Here is a 26,548-nt window from a genome sequence, read left to right on the forward strand (position 1 = left end):
AATTGGGGAGTCTTTGCAGGTGCTTGTTTCACTTGTCATAAGTTTGGGCATATGGCTTCTGAATGTCCTTCTCTGCTGCATCCTCCGCCGTTATCTGCTGTACCTTCCATTTCAGCGAATGTGCAGCCAACTCAAGTTAAGGAGATACCAACAAATCAAGCCACTCGAAATACTCAAAAGGAGAAAGAGAAAGGAAAAGCTAAAGTTATTCCACAAGTTGTTTCTTCTTTGGCCGTGCCTAATCAACCTAAGGATAAAGGAAAAGATAAAATATCTTTGGCTGAATGGAAAACTCCGAAAAAAACTACTATGGTTCGTCGTGCTCCCGTTCCTTCACGTAATTGGACTGCATCTGCCACTATTGCACAGTCTTCCACTTCATCGACTATGCTTTCTAGAATATGGTCGGATGTAGTTCGAGGTGCTTCCTCGAGTATGGATGCTGATGTAAATGCTTTGGATATGTGTGTTGATACGAATATGCATGAGTCTCTCTTGATTCAGGGCGAGGGCTCTCTCCCTGATTCAGTTGTTGTTATGCAGCATTGATTTTGCTGGCTGTTCACTGTATATACCTTTGTACAGATTTGATGTTTGATGCTCCAATAAAATGTCTTTCGTACAATATTAGAGGACTTTGTGATCCTAGTAAATTTAGGTTGTTTTGGCACTATGTACATAAAATGCAACCTCATCTGGTGTGTGTGCAAGAACACAATCAGCATACCTTAGTGGGTCAATCAGGTCACTTTGCTGGTTATGATATATTTTATGCGGGCACTCAGCATTACTCGGGAGTTTTTATGCTTGTTAAGCATGATCTGCAACCAATGTTGGCCTACAATGATTCTGCTGGCAGATGGATGGTCATTCAATGTTTATTGTATGGACAAATTTATGAATTTGCAGCAGTTTATGCACCACAAAGCTCGGCTGAGAGGGCAAATATATGGTCACAAATGTTGGCTTATCCCTGGCTCCATAATGCATTCCTTTGTGGAGATTTTAATAATGCTCCATCTCCTGAATTTAATTCCACTGGAAGAACTCATATGCTTGGAGCTGAACGCAGAACATGGAATGATTTGCTCTCTTCTTGCAATATTTTGGACCTATGGCAGCATGTATTCCCTCGTCTGCAAGGGTTTACTTTTAATCACAATGCTTTTCCACATATCTGGACACGTCTGGATCGTTGGTACTTGTTACATGCTGACCAATACGATGATTTTGTTTGCAAGCTATGGATTGATCGTTCCATGTTACTCTCTGATCATTCTCCTTTATGGTTAGGCCTTTATTTTGATATGCCACAAGATGTTTCTATTCTTCAGAAACATAGGCTGTTGCTTTTAAACAACAGTTATCTTGTGCATGCTGATTTCAAGGAAATGGTTTTGCAAGCCATTGAGCCTTTGCCCCTTCAAATGCATGAGGTTATTGACATTGCTTGGTTTCAATTTGTTCAGCGCATGCAGGCTGTGATCTGTGATTATGGTCGTTATTACATGGCCGACTTGCGGGATCGGATCTTGCAGGCTAAAGGAACATGTCAATCTTTGGCTGATCTTGCTCAGTTTCGGGTTTTAAATACTAATGAACAAGAATCTTTAATGCAGGCTAAGCATTTCCTCATGCTAAATGATCAGAGAAAATTGCAAAAATGGTTGACACGTTCGCGACATTGAGCTATCATAGATAAGGGTTGCTCTTCCAAAGATTTTTCAAAAATCTACATGCTTCAAGACAAAAGGAATGCATCAGAAGGGTGAAAAAATCTGATGGTCAATGGACTCATTCTTTGTCGGAGCTCTCGTATATTGCTAGTCAGCATTTTGCAGCTCTTTTTGCTAAACCGCCAACTACTTCACCTGACATACTTAATGCTCGTTATGCTTTATTGCATCATGTTCGGCCCATTATTTCTCCACAGGATGCTTTGGAATTAGAATCTCCGTTCACTGATATTGAACTTAAAGATGCTTTAGGTTCAATGGGTCGATGGAAATCTCCCGGATGGGATGGATTGACAGTGGAATTTTTCCATGCTTTTTGGCCTCAGCTGGAACAATCATTGTTGTATATGATCAATGAAGCTTGGGCAAATGATGTACTACCATCTTCTTGGAAAGAAGGATTGGTTAAGCTTTTCCCTAAACGGGATCTTTGTGAAGCTTTTTCTGATTGGAGGCCCATTACTCTTATGCCTGTCATCTATAAGCTTCTGACTAAGATGTTGGCAAATCGTATTAAAGGATTTTTACATGATGGTTTGCATCCTGCGCAATATGGTTTTGTGCCTCGGAGGCAAATCAATGATAATTTGGCTAATGCTTATATTGCCATTGAATATGCCAAATACACTAAGCAGGATGTACTCATTTTGCAGGTTGATATCGAGAAAGCTTTTGATTCTGTGCATTGGGACTATATAGCCATGACTATGAATTATCTTGGTTTCGGTGCGAAGTGGCAAAATATTGTGTATTGGCTCTATAATGATAGTGATGCTTCTTTGATTTTGAGCTCTTCTCTATCGGATTCTTGGAAATTGGGACGTTCAGTTCGCCAGGGTTGTCCGCTTAGTTCCTTGTTGTTTGCTATTGCCACACATCCTTTTCTTTGCTACTTGGATTCTTTGCAAGCTACTGATGAATTGCATGGCTTATAGCTTCCTGTTGGGCATACTTTCCTGGCTCAGGCTTATGCTGATGATTCTTTTTTTATGCCAAAGAATACGCAACAAGATCTTCAGAGATTAATGGAGGCTTTGGAACTTTTTGGTCTGGCTGCTGGTTTGAAAGTGAATTTCCGTAAGTCTACCTTGCTTGCGCTTAACGTACAGCATTGGCATCATGTATTGTGGCCCGGTGGAATACCTCCTAGTGGACATATCGTTCGTCATTTGGGTTACCCTTTGGGTTGGCAGCTGTCATCTTCACAAATGATTCAATGGGTTATGCTAAAATTGAATCGCAAAATTGATTATTGGCAGCTTTCCACTTGGCCTCTTCATGTACGTCTTAGGATAGTGCAGGCTATTGTAATGGCTTACATACAGTTCTTTCTTCCATTGATTATGTGGAGGAAAGCTGATATAGATCGGTTTATGTCTCTGGCAATGGCAATTGTGTGGAAAACTCAACATCGTAAAAAGGGTCTTCGTCTTTTGTCAATGCCAAAGATGTGTTCTCCAAAGATACATGGTGGCTTGAACATATTGAATATTCATTTTCATGTGCTTGCTCGTAAATCCACTTTGTTGTTGGAATTTGTAAACAGCGCCAGCCATGGGCTATTATGTTGGGTCATATGTGTATGTCTATGTCTTCACCTGCTTTTGGAAAGTGGACTGTTACGTATTGGGATGCAATTTTCAGCCATTTCGATGGAAAAATTGTCGGCTGCCCTCTTTCATCTAAGTTAATTTTTGCCTGGAAACAGGTTACGCAATATCTTTTTTGGAATCCTAGGCTTAATGCGCAATCTTCTTCCCTTCGCCTTGAGAGTATTCATTGGTCAAAGGCTTTTGATGCACCCTTGGCTTTACGTGAGCCTAGGAAGGCATATTTCCTTTCAAAGAAAGGAGTTTATCTTATTGATGATGTTTTAGATGCTAGTGGCCATGTGCTTTCTTTTGTGGTTGCCGCGAGAAAATTTGGTCTGGGGATGCATTATAGATCAATCTGGCAGCTTATTCGAGAGCTTCTTGCTCCTTTTGAACCAATTGCAGATTTGGATCGTTCTGATCGTTTGGTTGATTGGAGCCTTAGAAGAGAACAACCTGCACGAGGCCCTTAATCAATGGCTAAACTTTCGGTTCATTCGATATATCATCTCTTGTTGCCCGCCTCTTGGGTTCAAGAACATGCGAATCAAATTTGGCATCTTCATAAAAGTCGGGCTTGGTGGAAACAACGGCTTCATTCTCTTTGGAAATGCAGTCTTCCTTTGAAAAGTAGACTTTTTTTATGGAGATGCTTGATTGGAGTCTTGGCAGTCGGCCTTTTCTTGGCTAGGCGACTTTTGGCACCTTCAACTTGTCATAGTTGTGGTGCTTCTCAAGAGACAGTCTTTCATCTTTTGTGGACTTGTCTTCTGACCAGGACTTTATTGGATCGGATTGCTGCACGTTTGAGAGCCCGCTTCCGACAGGCACCCTTTGGGAAATACTTTTGGATCTTCGGTCTTCTCCCTTCACCCCTTAGATCCTATAAAGTCTTCTTTGATTGGGTTCGCTACTGGGCTTTATGGACTACCTGGCAGTCTCGCAACAGGATAGTTTTTGCTGGGCCTCATTTGGATGCTTACTCATTCTTCCGTTCCTCTCTTCAGCAATCTTTATATGACTGTCTCTCTCTTCATGAGATTGACTCATCTCTGTATGCTCTTTTTACAGATTGTTTTTACCCACCTGTAATTAATGACATGAAGCTTTACAAAAAAAAAGTGTGTGTGTGTACACACACACACACACACACACACACACACACACACACACACACCTGCCTCTAACATTATATGCTGACCCGCTGCTTTCACCACTGGTCTTTCTTCTAATCTCTTCATTTAGAATAGAACCACGTACACCATCAAAGGTCAAACTAGCATTGTTGCTCAAAGAAACAACCAAGGCTTCCCAGCTGTCAGGCAAAGTCATCAACAAGAAAATAGCCTTAAGCTTGTCACTAAAAGGCTGCAAACCAGAGTCTTGTAACTGACTCAAGATACCTGTGAAAGCACTCAAATGTTCAGATGCAGGCTTAGGCTCATCGAACTCCATGTTTACAAGCTTACGCATAAGATGCCCTTGATTCACAGGAGTTGTATTCTCATACGTATCTGTCAGTTTCTTCCAGACATTGTATGCAGTGTCAAGACGCTTAATGTCTGTGAGCACCTCATTAGACACAGCCATCTTGATGTAAGCAATAGCTTTCTTATTAAGCCTAGCCCAATCATCATCTGACAAACCTGCAGGTTTCTCTTCCAAAAGTGCATCATCACAATCTTTCAGAAATAAGATTCCCTGCATTCTATCCTTCCACAAGTCAAAGCCAGAGCCGTCAAACCTCTTGATTTCAAGAAGAGACTTTGACTCACCACTCGTAGACGAATTAGAGGCCATTTTGGTGCAAAAGGACCAAAAAAATACACTGCTGTAATTTTTGACAGCAGGCTGCAAACTGAGATTTTAGCCTCTTACAGGCTCAGAACTCAGTGTAGAAGAGCAAGAAGTAGTAACATTGCGTTACCGGCACTTTATCCCAAGTGTTCAGCAGTAAAAAAGGATAAATTTCAGCAATAAAAGCTGAAATTTCAGCACACAAACAGGGCATACATCCCTTGCATAAATACTCCCACTTCAGCAGTAAAACCAAAGTGCATATGCAACAACCTCAAATCTGCAAATGGATTAAAAGCTGCTGCACAATGTATTTTCAGCAATACATCAACTCAATGGCTTGTCAAGGGTGTGACTATGGAATCATGCATGAAAGCCTCCTTTTGCATCTGTGACACACCTACGAGCATGTAGGGCACTACCGGATATCAGGTAGCAATCGACAGGCAAAGTCGAATAGCGCAAGTGGCATGTGCCAGTGATGACTTGGGGATGATGATGTGGCAGCAATGATGTGGTGGTAGTGATGTGGCAGTCATGTACACGTGGTCGACAACAAGACTACTGGCCAACTAGGAGCATTAGTGCATATATTTACGTGGATAGCCAAATCGTCATATTCATTTGCTTTCCTTAGTGTTGGACTTCGGAGAGCGTTTCTTTGCAGGCGAAGTGCTAGAGCTAGGAGTGTACAGTAGGTCATAGGCGAAGTGCTAGCCAGGAGTGTACAATAGGTCACAGGGTTGTGATTTGACGTCTTCATTCTCAGCCACATCTTGTACTTGAATTTCAATTATAGTACTTCTTTCTTGTACATTATACAGAGCGGTAGTTCAGGACTCGTGTGTGCTGTATGTGTGATTCTGACGCACTCTTCTTTCTATCTTTGGAAAACCTAGGCACATAGGCACACATGTTCTACGATTGGTATCAGAGCCTAGGAAACCTGCAATGTTTTTTCTTTTCCAGCACCTAGCACCTGTATGTGTTGACCACTTGGATAGGGTAGATCATTAGATTCCAAGAGTGCATAGGTTCAGATTTGGGGAAGTGAATATTTGGGTTCTCTTCATTGCACCTGGGTTAATTGGGGTATATTGTGCTTCCCTACCCCACCAAACTCTTACCTCATCGCACAAGGCTGAAATCCCTCACCCGGTCCTTGATGACTTGATATTTATCATGGATTCACAACTCACTGATTTGCTTGCATGGACACACAGGCAGCTAAAATGGAGGCCATATCTGCCCATCTCTATAGGATGGAGTTGTGTCGTGTGCATCTGGCACTTGGATGCCATGTGGACATATCTGCACAAGAGGTGTAGGACTTTGAGTGGTAACTGGTCCCTTGTGAGCCCTAGTGTGGGACGAGTTAGCTAGGGTTCCACTCTATGCGTCCAGGGTCAGGCGTACGAGTCCTGTACACGTGGTCTTGGTTAGGAGTGCAAGTCCTGCACATGGAACAATGCCAGTATGTACTGAGTATTCCAGGCATTGATAGGCTTGTAGCCAGATGCAAGGGCACCTAGGAAGCATATAGATGCATGTCGAAAAGCATGTAGAGCAAGGGTGTAAGATCCTTGTTCCCACCGAGCAACGGATTCAGGATACTGGCAGCGGAAGTAGCACTTCTCGCGCGGGACAGGGGTCCCACATTCGGGGCCTCACCCACGGATATCCGGATAAGAGACTAATCCGTCGGTTGTTCCAAAACCGAACCCGGAAAAACTTCCTTTACCGGAAAGCACGGGTGATTCCACCAGGAAAACTTTTACTCTAACGTAGTCAAACCTGTACTGATCAAACAGATCCGACTGCATCTATAAAGATACTTGGTCAAATCAAGGAAGAAACTTGCACTTGGATCATTGGGATCAACGCTTTTTTTCCCATCAAGAGGCACAGCCGTTGATTCCTATCCATAGAACAATTACTATCTGGGATTTGCTTTATCTATCGTAGTAACAGAATTTGAGTCTCGATTTACGGATCCATCAGTCCAGCCTAACCCCATCCAGTCCCATGGGTTAGCCAACCGCCCAACCACTGTAGTGATGGGATCCAATTAAGAATTTGGTTAGGTTTTGTCCCGGGTACCAAGGAAAAGAGTTCCAAGGCCCCCTAGCCGGAAGTTCATGCAAAATAAAACTAGTCACATCACTTACGCACCCAATATGAAATTGCCTTTTCACAGATTCAACCAGTTTTAAAACAATCCTTTAATAAAACCATAGTATCACTGATCACAATTCATCCGGTTGATTCATAATTTTCCATCATTCCTTCATCAGAGTATCTATGGCATCATTGGCAACCAGAACGCTCACCACCTGTCCACGCAGGGGCCTTTTCAATAGTTCCTAGCCCATAATACTCGGCAATATAATCACTTATAAAAATCAAGATGGACTCTCGTTGAAGATCAGCAAGATCAACCAACAGATCCATATAAAGAGCCATGGACTCATCCATTGAAGACCAGCAAGGTCAATCAACCAGATCCATGCCCGGTTTCAGAAAACAACTCTTACTCCTTGTTCCAATATCTTCCTCGACGCACGCGTCGGTATCCTAGGCGACCCAGAGCTCGAGCACCGTACGGTCAGCACCCTCTAGGATCCTTCGCAGGTGACCTAGCGCTTCACTCATAGGCCGCTTCCTTGGTCCCTCATCCACCGTACCGGAAGCTCACCATTTTAATCGACCCGAGGCTGGTCAAGACCTCGGTCGACCTTGCTACGCGAGACGTCCTCCATTGACTCTCCGTCAGCAGTTGCAACTTTATCAGTTAGGTCTCCACGACCTTAATCACAAGACGGTTAAAATGCTTTCCCAGCATTCTTGACATAAAACAGTCATTTACAAACAGCATTTACAAACAGTTTACAAATATAGTTTCTATATTAACTCTCATTTTTCCACATTATCCCTCATCAATCCACATTACTTATTCCACATTCCATTTATATGTGTACTCATCCCATCACATCATTTTCCATCTCATCACTTCAGATTCCTTCACATCACATATCATATATTCACATCCATACATATATCCACATCCACATCCACATTCACATCCATACATCCACATCTACATCCATGCATCTATTTTCACATCCACATCTACATGCACATTCATGCATCCTCATCCATACATCCACATCTACATGCACAGTCACATCCATACATCCACATCTATATGCGTACATTCACATCTACATGCATACATCCACATCCCATCCATGCATCTACATCCACATCCTCATTTACATCCATACATCCACATTCACACTCACATCTACATGCATACATCCATACATACACATACACTTTTCATCCATGCATCCACATCCACATCCTCATTCACATCCATACATCCACATTCATGCATCCACATCTACATGCATACATCCATACATACCCATCCACATTCACATCCATACATCCACATTCATGCATCCACATCTACATGCATACATCCATACATACCCATCCACATTCACATCCATATTCTCACCCTATCATAACCCATATACATCTTATCCCATCACATACACTTCTTATCTCATCCCCTACACATCCTATCACTTCTTAACTCATCTTATCACATCCTAACTCATCTCATATGTATCTTATCACATCTTATCACTTCCCATATCTTTTATGCATACCTCTATGCATGAAATTCAATTATGCTAAAAGTAACACTTTTATAATGAAATAATTATCTTTTATGCATACCTCTATGCATGAAATTCAATTATGCTAAAAGTAACACTTTTATAATAAAATATTCATCTCTTATGCATACCTCTATGCATGAAATTCAATTATGCTAAAAGTAACTCTTTTATAATAAAATATTCATCTCTTATGCATACCTCTATGCATGAAATTCAATTATGCTAAAAGTAACTCTTTTATAATAAAATATTCATCTCTTATGCATACCTCTATGCATGAAATTCAATTATGCTAAAAGTAACTCTTTTATAGTAAAATATTCATCTCTTATGCATACCTCTATGCATGAAATTCAATTATGCATAATATAAAAATCAATTTCTCTAGGATTACAATGAATATCTTTCAATTAATCTAGGATGATAATTCCTAGAATATGGTAGGAAATCCTCTTTTCATGCTTTGAATAAAATTATTTTATGCGTAATTTTTATAAAAATTTTGCCATTGATAAATCTCAATTTTTCTAAGGGATAAAGCTTATCATTAAGGAAATAATTAGAATGATCCCCAATTGGATCATTAATCCATAATGGATTGAATCATCAATATTCATGAAATACATAAACTAAAAGCATAGGGAAAGCCATTAATTTGGTCTTAAGCATAGAATAATCTTAGATTAAGGAAAAAAACTTTATGAAAAGCTTCATTTGGATTGAGAAAGGTCATGAGTGTGACCATTTCTTGAGTGAGAGAGAGAAATTACATAAAAACCATTTGAATTAAACATAAATGAAAATTTATGTAACTCTTAACTATCATTAATCAATTAACTTCAATAGCATTCATCAAATTATGTAACTCTTCACTACCATTCATCAATTAACTTCAATAGCATTCAAAAACCATTCCAATTAAGCTTCTCAAGCTTGAGAGGGGTTGAGAAGAGAGAAACATTGAGAAATTATAGAAAAGATCAAAATTCATCACTTACCTTACAAATTGCTTGATTCTTTGTTCACGGTAGAGGCCCCCCAACCAATCAATTGGTTTAGTATGTTGATGGAGCCACCAATGGGAATTGAAGAAAGAGGGAAGTGTCAAAAACTAGTGAATTATTAAAGAATTCACAGTTCTTGCACCTCCTTTAAAGAACTCCCCTTCCTTACATATGTGTCAAAATGGAATGATTATACCCAAAATATCTCATATTTTTAATATTGCTCATAGTTTTTTACTAATAAACCTTGTACATTTTCAACTCTTCATCTTATGTGAAATATGCACCTCCTTTAAAGAACTCCTCTTCCTTACATATGTGTCAAAATGGAATCATTATACCCAAAATATCTCATATTTTTAATATTGCTCATAGTTTTTCACTAATAAACCTTGTACATTTTCAACTCTTCATCTTATGTGAGCATTTACTCATTTTTGGATACCCAAAATATCTCATATTTATAATATTGCTCATAGTTTTTACTAATAAACCTTGTACATTTTCAACTCTTCATCTTATGTGAGCATTTACTCATTTTTGGGTATCTTCTTTTACAAATTGGATTTATCTCTTCCCTACACATGGATTGATGCTATTGGCCCATAGGAACCTTAATTGGACCATAATCCAAAAATTTCTGAAAATCTAGACCCTTAGACTAAGGTCCTTTATACCCATTTTCAATTAATTCCAATTGCACATTGGAAAATTCTTTTTGAATTTCTGTTTCAGAGGAACTTATTTTAATAAGATGAGTTATTTTTCTATCCAAAAATATTCATAATCTGAATATTCTCTCTCTAGAATAATTTTCTCTCTCTAGGCTAAAACAGTTAGAAACAAGGTCTTTATATTTCTAAAGAGGGATTGATTATAGGGGAAGATACTAGAGATCAAAAAGGGGTTGGGGGAGGAATCTTACAAAGGGCATGGGGTTACCCATGCTGCCCTACTCTTGGGCCACCATTGGGGCAGCCCATGGGCCATGGCATTGGCCCACGCAAAGCCCCATAGCATTGTCGCCCTTATGGGGCCTTGATAGCAGTTGACCACCCCTACTAGGGGCCATGGATGAAATGCGCCATCTTTATGGTGATTATTATCAGGTCGTGGAGCTGTAGGAACATGCCGACAGCTTTTAGAGCGCACCGACCCCCCGACAGTTTTGGACATATATAAGCAAAGCCTTGTCAAGAGTCAAACTATCTCATTATTCACAAAGTGCTGAAGAACTCCAAGGGCCAGGACAACCAAAGGGAGCATTAAGCAACGGTGAACTTGAAGGTCAAGAATCTAGTCATCCTTAGGTTGCAGGTTTATAGCCAAGGAAGATCTCCAAGAAGTCAGTCTTTTTCATCATTCAATAAAGCAAATACACTAGTCCTAGGGTTTCAGAGGGTATTTGGGACCCAATCGGGTGTACTTGCCTTTGTTCTCCTCTCTCTCTCTCTCCTAACTACACTACATTGTGCAAATTGTCGAGAACCAAGGTGCTGAATATTCCTTATCAAAGTATAATCGTGTCGGTAAGCTTCCACATGTTACAAGTCGGCACCTTGAGCACCATTCCGGATCTGGAATCTACAAGGGTAATATTGTGCTTTGGAGCAAGTGTTGGACGGTTCCAAGGACAAAGTGGCATAACTTTATGGAGGAGGATTTTTCACTCCTTCGAATGCAAGCAAGGATGTATTGGATGAGCCTCGCTCCCAGTTTGGCAATCATCATTCTATACTTGCTCGTAGTCAGTAAGAGAGATGCCGTTCGCGTCACCTACAGTCTCATTCGTGGAGTCCCTCTCCACTGGATTCTCTGAACAGTCCCCACTTGCTTTTACCGGCTCGATGGTGGGGGACTACCGGTTTGCCGAGTTTTGCCTCCATGCCTCGTGAGGAAAGAGCTCAATTATTGAAGCTTTTTGAAGCCTCCCAAGTTCAACAGGAAGATGGATGGAGAAGTCGTATCAATTGGCCCCGCGAGGTGGCTGCCATGTTGGCAGAAAATAGGTGGTTCAAATATTTTTCAGCTCCATTTGATGTGCACGGCTTTGATGGGTGCCACTCTCGTGGTGGGAAGACCAACTTAGGCACCACTTTGTGACTTGTTGGGATGACTCCTGCGAGGCGGTCTTGAAGTACTTTATTCCCGTAGATTACCGGCACCATCTACTCCCTCTTGCATTCCCACCGGTACCACAATTGCTCTTCACTTGATTCAGTTTGCGAGGATCTCGATGGTCCTCGGCTAGTATGATGCGGTGATGTACCGAGGGATGCTTTGTGGACTGATGTCAAAACTCTTTGATGGAGGCTCCTCAGAGGACATTAAATTTCTTTGATGGAGGATCCTCAGAGGACATCATTATTTAGAGACCGTGTGGCTGAGCGGATATTATTCTAGGCCACCCAGGGTTGTATGATCTTGCGAGCGTAGTCTACCACAAGGAGCACAGGTTGACTTTCCAGGATACTTCCGTCCACTCCTTAGAGGTGATTGGTGAGTCTTGACTCCTTACCGTCTCGCACATGCCTTGTTGGAGTTATATCTGAAACGGGTGGTATGCAAGGGTGGTCATACATGTATGGTATATGTCTTGGCTATTTTGCTAGATGGCTTGGAGGATTTGGGGACAGGTTGAGAGTGCATTTTGGATGAGCATTGACACTTGTTCAGTGCCGATTTACTCGAGGAGTAACCTCCGTCACGGCCCAAGGACCACCACATTGATCTCATCCTTGGTGCAGAGCCCCGTCTTGTGCCCCATATCGGATGAGTTGTCCTGAGATGATAGAGCTCAAGCAATAGTTGGAGGAAATGTTGTCCAAAGGCTTGGTCTGTCCGAGCTCCTTGCCATTTGCAGCTCCGGTCCACTTGGTCAAGGACATGAGTATGCGTTTGTGTGTGGACTACCAGGCACTCAATAAAAGCTCACTGTCAAAAACAAGTTCCTGTTGTTGAGATTCGGAATCTCTTGTGTGTGTGTGTGTCTCCTCGTGGATCCCTGTTTATGTGTGTATGTATGTGTGTGAACTGTCCCTAAAAGGGTTAGTGTTCTAGTAGTGTGTGAACCACCTCTTATAAGTGTGTGTGAGGGGGGGGGGGTGCACTTGGAGACTCCGGGGGAAGGGCTCTCATTGGAGAAGTAGCAACCGTCATCGTGATAGGCTTCGAGAAGTGATGGATCAATTTGCGGAGGGAACCCAAATGGCAGCTCCTTCTAGGATCAAGGCTTGCTAGCAAGAGTGCTCTGGAGAAAATGAGGGGGCGGGTTCCCCCCGAAAATCAAGAAGACAAGTACCGAACCACTCTGTAGGACCAGTATCCAGATTGAACCTAACGCTAAGACCTTCTGGGGGCGGGTGGGGCCTCCACACCAGAAGGGTGATCTGGAGATAAATGCTCGGAACGGTTCTCTGTCACGACTGTTTCCACTTGGTCCCATCGGATTGTCTCACCTGGCAGCGATGTGCTTCTCTAGTAGGTTGTCGGCGTTTTCTCTACGTGTTCGTCTGCCACCTAACCCCATCCTTGTCCTTGGGGGTAGGGTGGTGGGGCTTTCTTTGCGAGAGGGGGGAGGTGGCGTTGGGGCTCTCCGTTTGCTCTCTCCACTCTTATGTTTTTGGGGGGGGGGGGGGGGGGGGGGGGCTCCCCTAGACTGGCGACGAGGGCAAGCTCTGGCGAGGTGACCCATCTGACGACAAATGAAGCATTGGCTAGGAAGGCCTACGTACTCCACCTGCTGAAGGATGGGGTCCCCTAGAGGCATCGAAGGGAGATGATGTGCGGTATTGTCTCCGACGACGAGCTGATGTGAAGTGAGGGATCCAAGCCATGTGCGCCAACATCGAGGCGGCTGTCGCTCAGGATTCCAACACTTGCCCTATCGTTCTCCCAACGATCGGAAGAAGTAGAAGGTGCTTCTTCCCAATACCTGGAAAATAGATTGTGACCGGGAATCCAGATACTCTAGGAAGAGAGTTGTTGTTATCCATAGGATATGGAGCTCAAGCTATGGAGGGTGGAAGATTTCCATGATGTGAGTGTAGGAGAGATTAGTGTTCAAGGAGAGAGAGGAAGCTCAATCTATGACAATGGTGAAGAGAGAGAGAGAGAGAGAGAGAGAGAGAGAGAGAGAGAGAGAGATGTTGCCAACTGAAATGATATTCTTATTGTTAGTAGAACCTCCCAAGTACATGCTTTTATAGGCATTGAGCCTCATCTTTTGACCTAGACTTTAATATGGGCTGTTCACACCTCTAGAGGGTGTTTACATGAACAAACTCCGAAACCCCAATAAGGGTCAGAGGCAGGATCAAAACTGTGCTTCCAGCGTGCGAAAAACGCCTGGGCCGTGCCCAATGCAACAGGGCTCAGCTGAAGCACGTGATCCAAAGCTGTTGGGGTGTCGAACTCCACTTGGTAGTAGCCGTGCCTGAGGGCATGGATATCTATGATCTTGCCTAGATCACCAAGGAGACTGGCCTGGGACAAGTCTCGAAGCTGGGCAGTTACCCACAAACTAGTCATCAAAACTTGTCGTAAAATGGGTCACAAATTATCGAAACAGCCATATGTGGAGACATTCTTGTACAACCCCTCTGCGTATGAGCTTTGAAGCTCTAAATCCCCCAAAAAGATGGTGCTTTTGTGTTTCCCACTCATTTGCTTTTTGGGGTCTACACTTATCAAAATCAAGCGATGGTTTCAAAACAATCCTCTCTTTGGGCTCATGTATTGTCTGTGACTTGCTAATATTGATGCACTGTTTTTCATGAGTTTATCGAGTGACGAGTCATACAGGAGGTTCGTTGTTGTTTTTCATGCAGGAAGAGATGGTTTGACTCACAACATGCTCATTGATTTCTATAATTATTGGACACGTGAGCGTGTCGTAAGGGTGAAGTGCAAAGGCGTGGCAACTGTTGATATGGAAAATGTGATGCTTCAGATTGAGGTAAGCTGCCCATGCTTGTTTTGTGAACTTGATGGAAAAGGCCAATTTGATTTCGCTTTTTAATTTTCTACTCCTCAGATATGTTGAACCATAGTGATGGAATCTGTTAGAATTAGATGCTCCCATCTCAAGTTGGACGAAACATTTGCTAGCTCATGTTTGTAAGGCCCTTGTTATGAGGAGAAGCCATGTCTGAGCAGTAGTGTCTTGGATCCTGCTTTCATACCACAGAGAGGTTAGATTGGATGTGATGAGAAGGCGGCATGACTCATGGGTGACCAACTAGCAGAGGTAAGGCAAAGCCCATTTGGTTGGATGGTACAGAGGAGAGCTTGCTCGTGGAGCTTTGTAGGCTGTGTTTGGCTGTGACTTTAGGAGCCACCCAACCCACATGTTCCAAGAGACGATCCAAATTAGGTGAAGAGATTGTGGGCTCTGGAAGGATTCCCCTCGGCTTGCATAGTTTTTGGTGCTAGATTGGATGAGGAATAGTGACAATTTGTCTGAAGCCTCAGGCGGTCTAGGTGGGCATGGATATGCACCGCCAGGTGGGACCTCTTGGTCCTGGCCTGCTCTTTGGCATTGCATGGGTTGTTCTCCTCCTGGTGAAGGTACATGTAGACTCCCCTCTCAGCTGCAAAACTGATGTGGAAAAAGATGAAGAGGTGAACCTCCCTTACCTATTACCAACTCCATCCACCGTTGCTCTGGCCAAGTCCGGTTAATGGCATCAGTGATCTGTAGGTCGCACGATGTTGGGAATCTAGCCATGGGTGGTCTGTCACCAATGAATTTGAAGGCCAATGTCTGGCCTCCACGGATGCCATTGAGGTGGAAAAAAGCTCAAGTTTTGCTTTAGAAAATTGGCAATTAACGGCAGCCTCAGTTGGTGAAGAGTGAGGAAGCTGATCTACTTGAGTTGTCCTTGGAAGGCGGAGCCTTGTGGCTGCCAATGAGGTTTTGTTGGCCACCATATGGTACATTGGATCTTATTGGGCCTTCTCTCACTCATGCATCTGGCAGGTCGAGAGGCTTATCCGTAACTTCTCTCACTCGGAGGCACTCCTCCTCCCCTCTTTCAAATACCTCCGCTTGCAATGAGGAGCACCTTCATCAGCCCTTGATGTGGAACGTTGTCACTATTTTTGGGATTTACGGGATATACAGGCAGGCATCTATGACTATTTTATCAGATTTTTTAGATTTATGGACTTTTGGACAAGCTTTGGGAATGGCAGGTTATTGAGGTTTGGGTTTCGGGCACCCTAGACACTGTTCCGGGCACCTAGGAACAAGACATAGGCTTGACGGATTCTCTCAGGCTTCATGGATTGCTTCATTTATTATGTGGGGTGTGTGCTCGTCAGGCCCTTGGAATGATTGGAAGGTCATTTGAGTAGAAAACAAGGTCGAAACAGGTTATTTATGCGTGTTCACATCATTATCAAAATGTGTGGACAATGTTATTTCTAAAGGCCGGGCTATTTACTATGTTGAGCTCCCCATAAGTAAAGACATTCACACCTTTTATTATTTTTGGATGCCCTGTGTCCTTGGAAATCACACACATTAAGGTCATTCACAGCCTAGCAAGTTGGGGGAAAAGCTTGGAGATAAAAGCATGGCCAGAAAAGCGTGATCAAAACAATTGAACGCAAAAGAAAAATGTGCATATATATATATATTGGTCTAGGTGACGGTGATGATGACAGTATGCTCCTCCATCTTCTAATTGTAAGATTCCTGTGGGATTCAACCTAATACACATGCATCAACAAGGTTAGAGAAACCAAATAAAAGGGGTGTAGACAAGCTCACCACCCAACCGTAGGTTCGTGTCCGCAAACCTCCCTCGAGCTAGGGGCTAAGGTTCCACTCCCATAGGTCCATGCCAATTAGGCCTAGCGTCCCATACCATTAGAGCCTGCCCATAGGGGCCCTTGGCAAGACTACTCGTGATTCGCCATGTCCATGGCAAGAGTAAGCCTGCAGACCACAATGAATAAATAATAACCCAACACTCACTTATGTTGTGCTTATTGTTGTTATAAATAACAATCCAATGATAAAAAGCCAATAACCTTGGATTTATTAATATTGAACCTTAGCCACCCATCCTAGCGTGCTTTCTCGAATCCTAGGGCTCCTCTAACTCTGTTGGATGAGTCCCTAACCAGGTAAATAACATTCCTCCCCGATTAGGACATTTCCACTCTTGGAAATAAATGAAGGAGAAAACCAACTATGTGCATCAATTGTCTCTGAAATCAGGTTTAAACATGTATATCAAATCCACAAAGCCACATATTAAGAAACCAGTGCAACAAAGTTGTTGTTCCTCTAACAATGACCATGGAAACAAGACAAAAAATAGAACCTTCTCAGATCCTTGAAGAACATAAACCACACCTCAATCCTCCAACTCCTCATGGAATTTGAAACTTGAAATTGCTGAAGCAAAGATCTGCCAGCTCTAACATAATACCCATCCTTTCCATAGGGGACATCATACCTCTCTCTTAGAGACTCCTAAAACTATCAGGCATCACAACTGTTCACCTTCAAGCTATCAAAGTCTCAGGGAATTTGGGTTTTAACCCAATGCCTACTAAACATATTCTAGCTACTACCAAAACCATATTCTTAGTCGTACCATAGGCAAACTCGACCATAGGGATGTACTAAACATATTCTAGCTACTGCCAGAACCATATTCTCAGTAGTACCATAGGCAATCTCGACCATAGGGATGTACCTCTCCCAACAAATGGTCGCTTGGAGCCATATGCACAAAGCATATGTAACTCGCGGCGGGTGCCCGGGGGACTAGGGCCTTTGACACACTTGTTGATACCATCAATGCATATTAAAACATTAAAACATGGCCACAGCCTTAACATATATCCATCATCACTTTGCATGAAACATAAAAGCTGGACAAAACATCCACAAATGCTGAAAGTGGAGCTTGCACGTGTGACACCGCATAGAGGCCGGAATGGGCTGACCCCCCCCCATGGAGTATTTTATTACCCAAGGAGAATAATATCATGTACAAGCTTTGAGGGCCTTACTCTCCCCACGGGAGATGCCAGATTATCCATATACAAATGCCATAACACAGCCCAACACGAGGCAACCGAGCCAGAACACAGGCTGTAGAAATGTTGAACCAACAATATAATCCATATACCTCCGTGTGGGTACTCATTCTTCCCCAAAAACCACGGGTCTTCATGCAATAGAGTTGGTTCAGCCGGTATAGTAGGTACAGTGGCTGGTACAGCAGGTACAAATGCTGGTACAATAGGTATAATGATTGGTACATTAGGTACAGTGGTTGGTACAAGTACAAAAGCTGGTACAGTCGGTACAATGGCTAGTACAGTAGGACTGATACAGCCAGTACAATGGTTGGTACAACAGGTACAAGGACTGGTACAACAAGTACAATGGCTAGAAATCATAATAAATGATTAAATACCCTTGCCTTCAATATTTCTTCGTGATGGAAGCCTCCAAAACAGTCCCCAACAGTCGGTATTCTTCATGGGCAGCCTTCAAGAGAGAGAGAAAGAGAGTAGCCATCATTAGGGCAGCCTGTAACGGTGGTAGAGGCTAGTGTGCAACAAGAGAGCCTTTATTAATGAAGAGAGAGGGCTCCAATTTATAGATTTGGGCCTCCCATGAGCTAAAATGGCAAGAGAAGGCTACAATGACAAGTGGAGAGCCACACAATAGGTGGAGTGACAAGTGTGAGGCCACTTGTCTCACTTTGATCCACTTTCTTGCCACATGTCCCAATCTAAGAGATGGGTTCTCCCATAATCTTTACCTCTAAAAATATCCCAACTAGTAGACATTTTGTCATAGGCACTTTGACAACTCTTGGTATTTGCTCAATTCCAGATGTAATGACGCGAACAGAATTTCCATCGGAGTCGGGCAAAAAATAACAACTCTCCTAAATTTTAGGAGCGTGGTCCTTTGTATTCTTGGATAATCCCCCATTACCAAAGCTTGTACTTTCCAAATATTTAGATAACGTGGAGTCCACCAGATCCCTTTCATACTGGGAAATGTCGAGGCTGGTGACAGCATAACCTCCGGAACCTGATCCCACCCTCTCCGTTTGCCCATTGGACTGAGGATGATTTGAAAACACAAGTCCGTCGAAGCTCCGGATGTCCTGTTGTAGGAGTGTTGCAACAATCATAAGAGATCTTTCTCCTAATCTCAACACAATCCGACACACAGACTGAATTGTCACAGAACAACCACCGGTTTCGAATATAGTACTGACTACCTTCCAACCTAACAAGTGGAATTATCCCCGAGTGGGTGTCTAAATCAACGGAGCTCCCTGCCTGGCTCTGGATACTGAATGAAATGCCCAACTCATATTAGTTAGGACAAAGCTAGGTAAAAGATTCAACCACCCAATCCTAGCAACCCCATCCAAGTTACCCTTCCGATTTCCTTGTCAAGTCTTGCATAACTTTGTCTACCGTAGTTTAACTACCCTCCATAAGGATAGAACATAACAAGGTTAGAAAATATACACACACCCAGAAACTCTACATGCTGCGGATCCTAGCGTCCCAATGTGTCACATGAACTCTGCATTGTAGTGCATGGTGACAAGATTGCTCATCATCAGTGCATCATTGTACTGCATCAGGGCCCTTTAGGATATATTGTAATTGTCAAATCCCCACGGATCTCCTCGTGATCGTTCTTGGTACGAGACTCGAATCCTGCAAACAAACGAACAAACAAACAAACGACAAGGGGGTGCAGGCCTGACTCACCACCCAACCATGACAGCCGTGGACAGCCCACAGTCTTGGCTGTCCCCACCGAGCCACGAGCTGAGCTAACTAGGATGACGTACCGACCAATCTCCTTCTCGCGACGTTCCATACTGCCACAAAGCTGCCCTCACGGGCCTTGAGATTGCTGCTGGCCTCCGCTGCGTAAAGCAGGTGCACGTCTGCACTAGATCCAGGCTCCAAGCTCATAGAGCTCTCACAAACTCGTGAGACTCTCTATCTGAATAACTAACCTTGGCCACCCTTTTATAGGCTCTTGGCCGGTCATCGGGCGTTCACACTTGGGCGCTCGCCCGTCCATACTTGGGTGCCCGCCCGTTAGTATATCCCTAACTCAGCTTGTCAATATGCATGCCTAGCTCCAAGCTTCCCCAAGCCTCGAAACTAGTCTTGCGTGCATGTAGCACACGGTAGATACACACTGTGCACATGACATACTCCCCTTCCTCTAAGAGCTCACTCCCTAGATGCTGTGTGTTTCCACAAAAACTAAAAGCTCCCAAAAGCTATCTTTAGCTTTTGCTTTTGTGTTTTATGTATATATATATATATGTACATATATATATATATATATATATATATATATATATATATATATATATATATACATATACATATATATACATATACATATATATACATATACATATATATACATATACATATATATACATATACATATATATACATATACATATATATATATATATATATATATATATTCTATATTCTTAAAAAAAATAAACACTTTTAAACCCCGGAGGAGGGATTTGTAAACTTTTTATTAAAAAAAATTAAACTAAAAAAAAGTTTACAAAAGTGAGCTACATGGGACGCTACATGGGAGACATTGACTACTCTTCAGAGAGATTAGTTTCGAGGAAGGGGAGTATGTCATGTGCACAGTGTGTATCTACGGTGTGCTACACGCACGCAAGACTAGTTTCGAGGCTTGGGGAAGCTTGGAGCTAGGCAGGCTGATTGACGAGCTGAGTTAGGGATAAACTAACGAGCGGACACCAAAGTATGGACGGACGGGCGCCCAAGTGTGGTCGCCCAATGACCAGCCAAGAGCCTATAAAAGGGTGGCCAAGGTTAGTTATTGAGATATAGAGAGTCTCGCGAGTTTGTGAGAGCTCTATGGTCTTGGAGCCTAGATCTATGGTCTTGGAGCCTAGATCTAGTGCAGACGTGCACCTGCTTTATGCAGCCGAGGCCGGCAGCAATCTTGAGGCCCCCGCGAGTGCAGCTTCGTGGCGGTATGGGACGTCGCAAGGAGGAGATTGGCCGGTACGTCAACCTAGTTAGCTCAGCTCGTGGCTCGGTGGGGACAACCAAGACTGTGGGCTTGCCCACAGCTGTCATGGTTGGGAGCTGAGTCAAGCCTGCACCCCCTTGCTTGCTTGTTTGTTTGTTTGCAGGATTCGAGTCTCGTACTAGGAACGATCACGAGGAGATCCGTGGGGATTTGACAGTAACTAATTGATTTGCTCCACCCAGTACTTCCTTAAGTCTACTGACATGAAATACAGGATGAACTTTCACATGAGAAGGCAAATCCAATTCATATGCAACTGAACCAATCCGTCGTGTAACACGAAATGGTCCACAGTATCTAGGGGATAATTTCGGAGATCGACCTGTCCGTAAAGTCTCGGAATCTTTTGGAACTCGCAAATACACCGTTGTTTCTTCAGAGAACTCTCTGGGTGAACGATGTCTATTAGAATAAAACCTGTCTCGGTCTTGAGCACTTCTAATAGATTCCTTCGCAACTTGTAACATTTCCTGCATATCTTTCAAAAAATTACGTGCTGCATCATGCTGAAGTCCTGAGAATCCTACTGTAACAGGTGATCTTGGTTGAAAACCATACATAAGCATGAAAGGACTAAACCCTGTACTCGTATGCTTAGTACTGTTATATGCAAATTCTAACATAGGAAGATAATCCTCCCATGAACTCTGTCTTTTGGATACATATGCTCGAAGCATATCCTCCAAAATCTGATTCACTCTTTCAGTCTGGCCATCAGATTGAGGATGATCAGAGGAACTCAAATTCAAAGTTGTTTCCAACTTCTCAAAAACAAGTTTCCAAAAATCACTCGTAAACTTAGAGTCCCTATCACTGACTATGTCCTGCGGTAACCCGTACAGTCTAAACAATTGCTCGATAAACTGCCGTGCTAATTTCGTAGCTGTAATAGTCTTCCGGGTTGGTAAAAATCTAGCCATTTTTGTCAAGCGATCTACCACAACCCAAATAGAATCGTGGCCTTGATGTGTTCTTGGCAATCCGGTAATAAAATCCATGGAAATACTTTCCCATTTATTACCTGGGATTTGCAAAGGATGCAACAACCCAGCCTGTCTAGAGTGTTCAGCTTTATTTGCCTGACAAATTTGACACTTGAGAACATAATCTTCTACATACCCTTTCATCTTCGGCCAATAAAAAGTGTGTTTCACTAATGATAGTGTCCTGTGTACCCCAGGGTGTCCAACAGAAGGGGCGTCATGACACTCCTTAAGAATCTTGGACCTAATGTCCGGGATCTGTGGTACACAAATTTTGTCATTACGGAATAGTAAACCATTCCGAATCATCCACTGGCCTCCTGCAGCCTGAATGGTAGACTGCTCAGTCATGGAGTCTTGGTCAATCAATGAGCACCCGTCCTGGATCTTCTGCCAAAATGGACCAAAATAACTATCAGTCCTGCAAAGCCCTCTCAATGACTGAAATAAGTCAGTAGAAATCTCGGTGAACGACAAAGTATTCACCTCTCGAATTCGACTAAGCGCATCTGCAACACTATTCATGGACCCTTTCCGATAACGGATCTCAAAATCAAAATCTTGCATTAATCCCGCTCAACGAGCTTTCCTTCCTCTCAAATCATCCGCATCTTACACATACTTGATTGACTGATGGTCAGTCAATACCACAAACTTGGAGCCATATAAATAATGTCTCCAAACCTTGAGAGCGTGAATCACAGCATAAAGCTCCTTCTCAAGGGTTGGCCAACGAGATTGAGTGTCGTCTAGCTTTTTACTTTCAAAAGCAACTGGTCTACCATCTTGAAATAGAGCAGCCGCGATAGCATAGTCATTGGCATCAGTTTCAAAAACATAAGGCCGACTAGGATCGGGTAATGCTAAGATAGGTGCTTCCTTGACTTTATCTTTCAAAAGTCTGAAGGCCATATCCAAATCGTTATTCCAAGTGATAGGCTGATTTGACTTACCTCCACGACCTTTCAATAAGTCGGTCATCGGTAGTGTGAGCTGAGAGTACTCTCGCATAGATTTCCGAAGAAAAACAACAAAACCGAGAAAAGAACGAAGTTGTTTCATTATTCGCGGTATAGGCCAGTCCAGAACCTTCTGAACTCGGTCATAGTCAATGCTCAATCCATCTCTAGTGATCTTGTGTCAAGTAAATGATGTCGGTCATAAAGAACTCACATTTACTTAACTTAGCATATAGTCGATTCTGTCTGAAAATAGATAAGACAATCGTGAGGTGTCTGACATGATCCTCAAGAGTACGACTATAAATCAAAATATCATCCAAGAACACCACCACAAATTTTCCCAAATGTTCATAAAAAAGATCGTTCATCATTTGCTGGAAAGTGACTGGAGCATTGGTTAACCCAGAAGGTAATACGATAAACTCGTAATGGCCATACCTAGTCCGAAAGGCGGTTCTTTCGACATGCCTTTCATGAATACGTATCTGGTGATAGCTAGTACGTAAATCTATCTTCGTGAAATATTTCGCTCCTGCTAACCGGTCAATCAGGTCATCTGATCTAGGGAGAGGATAACGGTTCTTAATGGTCAGCTTGTGCAATCTCTTGTAATCTATACACATTCTCCAGGTAATGTCTTTCTTTCTCCTAAGCAACACAGGTGCACCCCAAGGTGATTTACTTGGACGGATCTGGCCCATCCTCAAATAATCTTCGAGTTGTTTAGCCAACTCATCTTCCTCAGCTTGGCTCATCCTGTAAGGTGGAATACTGACAGGATGAGCACCAGGGATCAAGTCAATACGATGATCTACCACCCGTTCAGGTGGTAAACGCGATGGCAGTTCCTTAGGAAATACGTCTTGAAACGAATCAAGTATCTTCTGTAATTCTTTGCGTTCAAACACACGTAATTCATTGACATCCATGGAAGGTATGAGAAATGAAGAAAGTGGAATCAATACACAATGGAAAGCGGTATACAAAGAAGAATCCATTATATTTCCAAAATCAATTGTATTTACAAGAGGGCCCTGAGAGGGATGAATACAATCACCTAAAATACTATACTGGGTGTCCTTATGCTGAAAAGAAAAAATATGACTAGACCAATCTATCTGGACTTGAAGAGTCTTAAACCACTCAATTCCTAATAAAAAGTCTACATTTTCTAGATGCATTACATAGCATTCTAGAGTATCTTTGTAGTCCTGAATCTGGATTGGAAGCATCCCCACCTTTCGATCCCAAACTTGCCTTCCCGCAGGTAGGCGTACCGCATAGGTATGATCGCTGTGTGTCGTATCAAGACTCAATTTCTGCACAAGTTTGTAGTTAACAAAGTTGTGTGAGCTGCCAGGGTCGAGAAGAATATGAATCTTATGGCCTTTCACTTCTCCATAAACTCGGAGAAGATCATGCAAGCCAAATACTTTAGAATTGAACAGACAATCAGAACAAGTACTTGGGCGAGAAAGTACAATAATTGACGTACCTGTCAAAGACAATTGGTTAGCTGCCTTTGGCTTGGGTCCTGCGTTTGTCTCGGTACCCTTTTGCTTTGGGCACTCGTTACGCATGTGTCCTTTTTCTTCGTAGATAAAACAACGTTTTTTCCTTCTTGAGCTTTAAAGCCCTAAGGAGTCGTTTCTTCTTCGCCGGTGTCGAACTTGAATTCTTCGAAGGCTGCTCTGAAGACTTTCCTTCTGTCGTGTTAGCCATAGGTGCGGAGAACTTTCTTTTATGCTTGTTCCCCTGCTCGGTAACGGGTTTCGACTTGGAAGAGACCATGGTATCATCATAGATACGAGCTGAATGAATGGTCTAGTCCAATGTTTTACATTTGTTATTTTTAACCTGTAATCGGTATGAGTCTGGTAAACCAGCTACGGAAAACCCCAACAGAGTATTGGGCTGGTCCAAGGGTGACTATCAAGTGTCTCTGCTGTCACTGCCGATGGGCGTGGTGTTGATTAAGTGAGCACAAGAGACAAGTGGTGCACTATTGTAGTGTCAGTGCAAGTGGTGCAAGTGGGCCAGGTGTCAATCCAATCAGTTGGACTGGTCCAAAGTTGACAAAGCAAGTGGTTGGACCGGTCCAAGGTAGTTGGCCCTTTTGTCTGGTCCAAAAGTGAAGGGCCAAATAGTGGCCGGCAGATAGTGGGCAGCCAGTGTAACTATTTGGCCCTCCGCTCTTTTCACATGATGGAACTCATGCCTGGACACATGGACAGGATGATGGACACATGGGAACAAGGTTCATGAAGCTGGCACAGGAAAAAGCACCAGTCTTGGTCAAAAAGCAAGAAAAAGCAAAAAGTCAAACTGTGTTGACTGCGAGCCAAAGGCACCATTGAAAAGAGGACACTGAGCCGGATCAAAAAGCTACAAGCCGCTTTTCCAAAAAGCAGCTCCAGGGCCAAAAAGCAAGGCCCTAAAGCTAGAAAAGCATAAATCAAGAACTTTGGGCCATATTTGTCACGGCTATGCCATGGCTAATCTTCAGCATGAACTGACTTAATCCCTGATTAGTGCAGCGACATCATCATGAACATCATCAGTAGCAAAGCATCAGAACCATTCATCAGCATTACCATCAGCATCTTCATCCTCATCGTTATCCTCAGCAGTCACAACATCGGCAGGATCATCATCATCAGTAGCATCCACATCTTCATTAGCAGCAGGAGCACATAGTTATAAAGAGCATGAGGGGTGAAACGAGACCCAAGCAGGGGTCACCCCTTCCTGGACTCACTTCTCCAATTAGCACTTTAATATACACTCTTAAAAGACAATAGCACAAGACAAAATAGCAATAAAAAGTAATTAACAACTCTGAGCATAGATAGATGACACCACACTGAGGCCGGAACGACCGCCCCCCCCCCCAAGGAATGATATTATTACTTGGGAGAATTTGTCACAAGTACACGGGCCCAAGGCCAGATTTCCAATAAGCAATGCACAATGAAAAACAAAGTATCAAACCCAAATATGTTTGTTGATGCCGAGTCTGCAATCACCAAGGGCTGCCCCGTCCATAGCACCTTCCAGAGTCACACTCTGCGTGCAATCCACCCGTCCCTGGCACTACGGATCACGCCGTGCCAGTCCTAGCGATGGGGCACCCTCACGGAGTTGACTCGGTGAATGGAAGAGGAGTCCAGACATAGGAGAGCAGGAGAATTCCTCATTCTTCGCGATGAAAATCTTCTGGAGCCACCGTACAGCCAGTAGGAAGAGTGAAACAACCTGGGCCACTTGTAGGAAATGCGTATGACCTAAATCCACGTGGATAACCCCACTGGTTTGACCTGAATCACACGTGGGAGTGAAGAGGGCTCCTGCTAGCTGTTTTGAGCACACACATGAGAGAAAAAGAGTGCTGTCCAGACCTGAATCCACGTGTGGAAGTGAATAGAGAGAAAGCTGTACCATTCAGTCCATGGGAAAAGGGTTCCAAGGATGCTGTACGGCCAGAATCAACAGGTAATGATGGTATTGTACCTGCTGTACCTGCTGTACGACCAGAATCAGCAAGAAAATGAGGATAATATACCTGCTGTACCTGCTGTGTGGTTCAGTCCTCAAACAATAGTTGGAATAGGAGCTGTACGACCTGTTTCATGAGAATAATGAGTGCTCCAGCTGCTGTACAGCCTGTTTTCTCTAAAT

General features: G+C 43.1%; 1 protein-coding gene across 1 annotated transcript in view; it reads left to right on the top strand.

Moving 5' to 3' along the window:
- LOC147621822 (CRS2-associated factor 1, chloroplastic-like) overlaps positions 1-26,548 on the top strand; it is an 87,868-nt gene that overhangs the window by 27,310 nt on the left and 34,010 nt on the right. The window contains exon 2 of the mRNA XM_086822843.1: positions 14,648-14,775. Within this exon, the coding sequence (XP_086678969.1) occupies positions 14,648-14,775 (128 nt within the window). The remainder of the gene's footprint in view (positions 1-14,647; positions 14,776-26,548) is intronic.

The sequence above is a fragment of the Cibotium barometz genome, chromosome 29 (assembly GCF_041138505.1).
Source record: "Cibotium barometz isolate CiBa-2024 chromosome 29, ASM4113850v1, whole genome shotgun sequence".
NCBI classification, from domain to species: domain Eukaryota; kingdom Viridiplantae; phylum Streptophyta; class Polypodiopsida; order Cyatheales; family Cibotiaceae; genus Cibotium; species Cibotium barometz.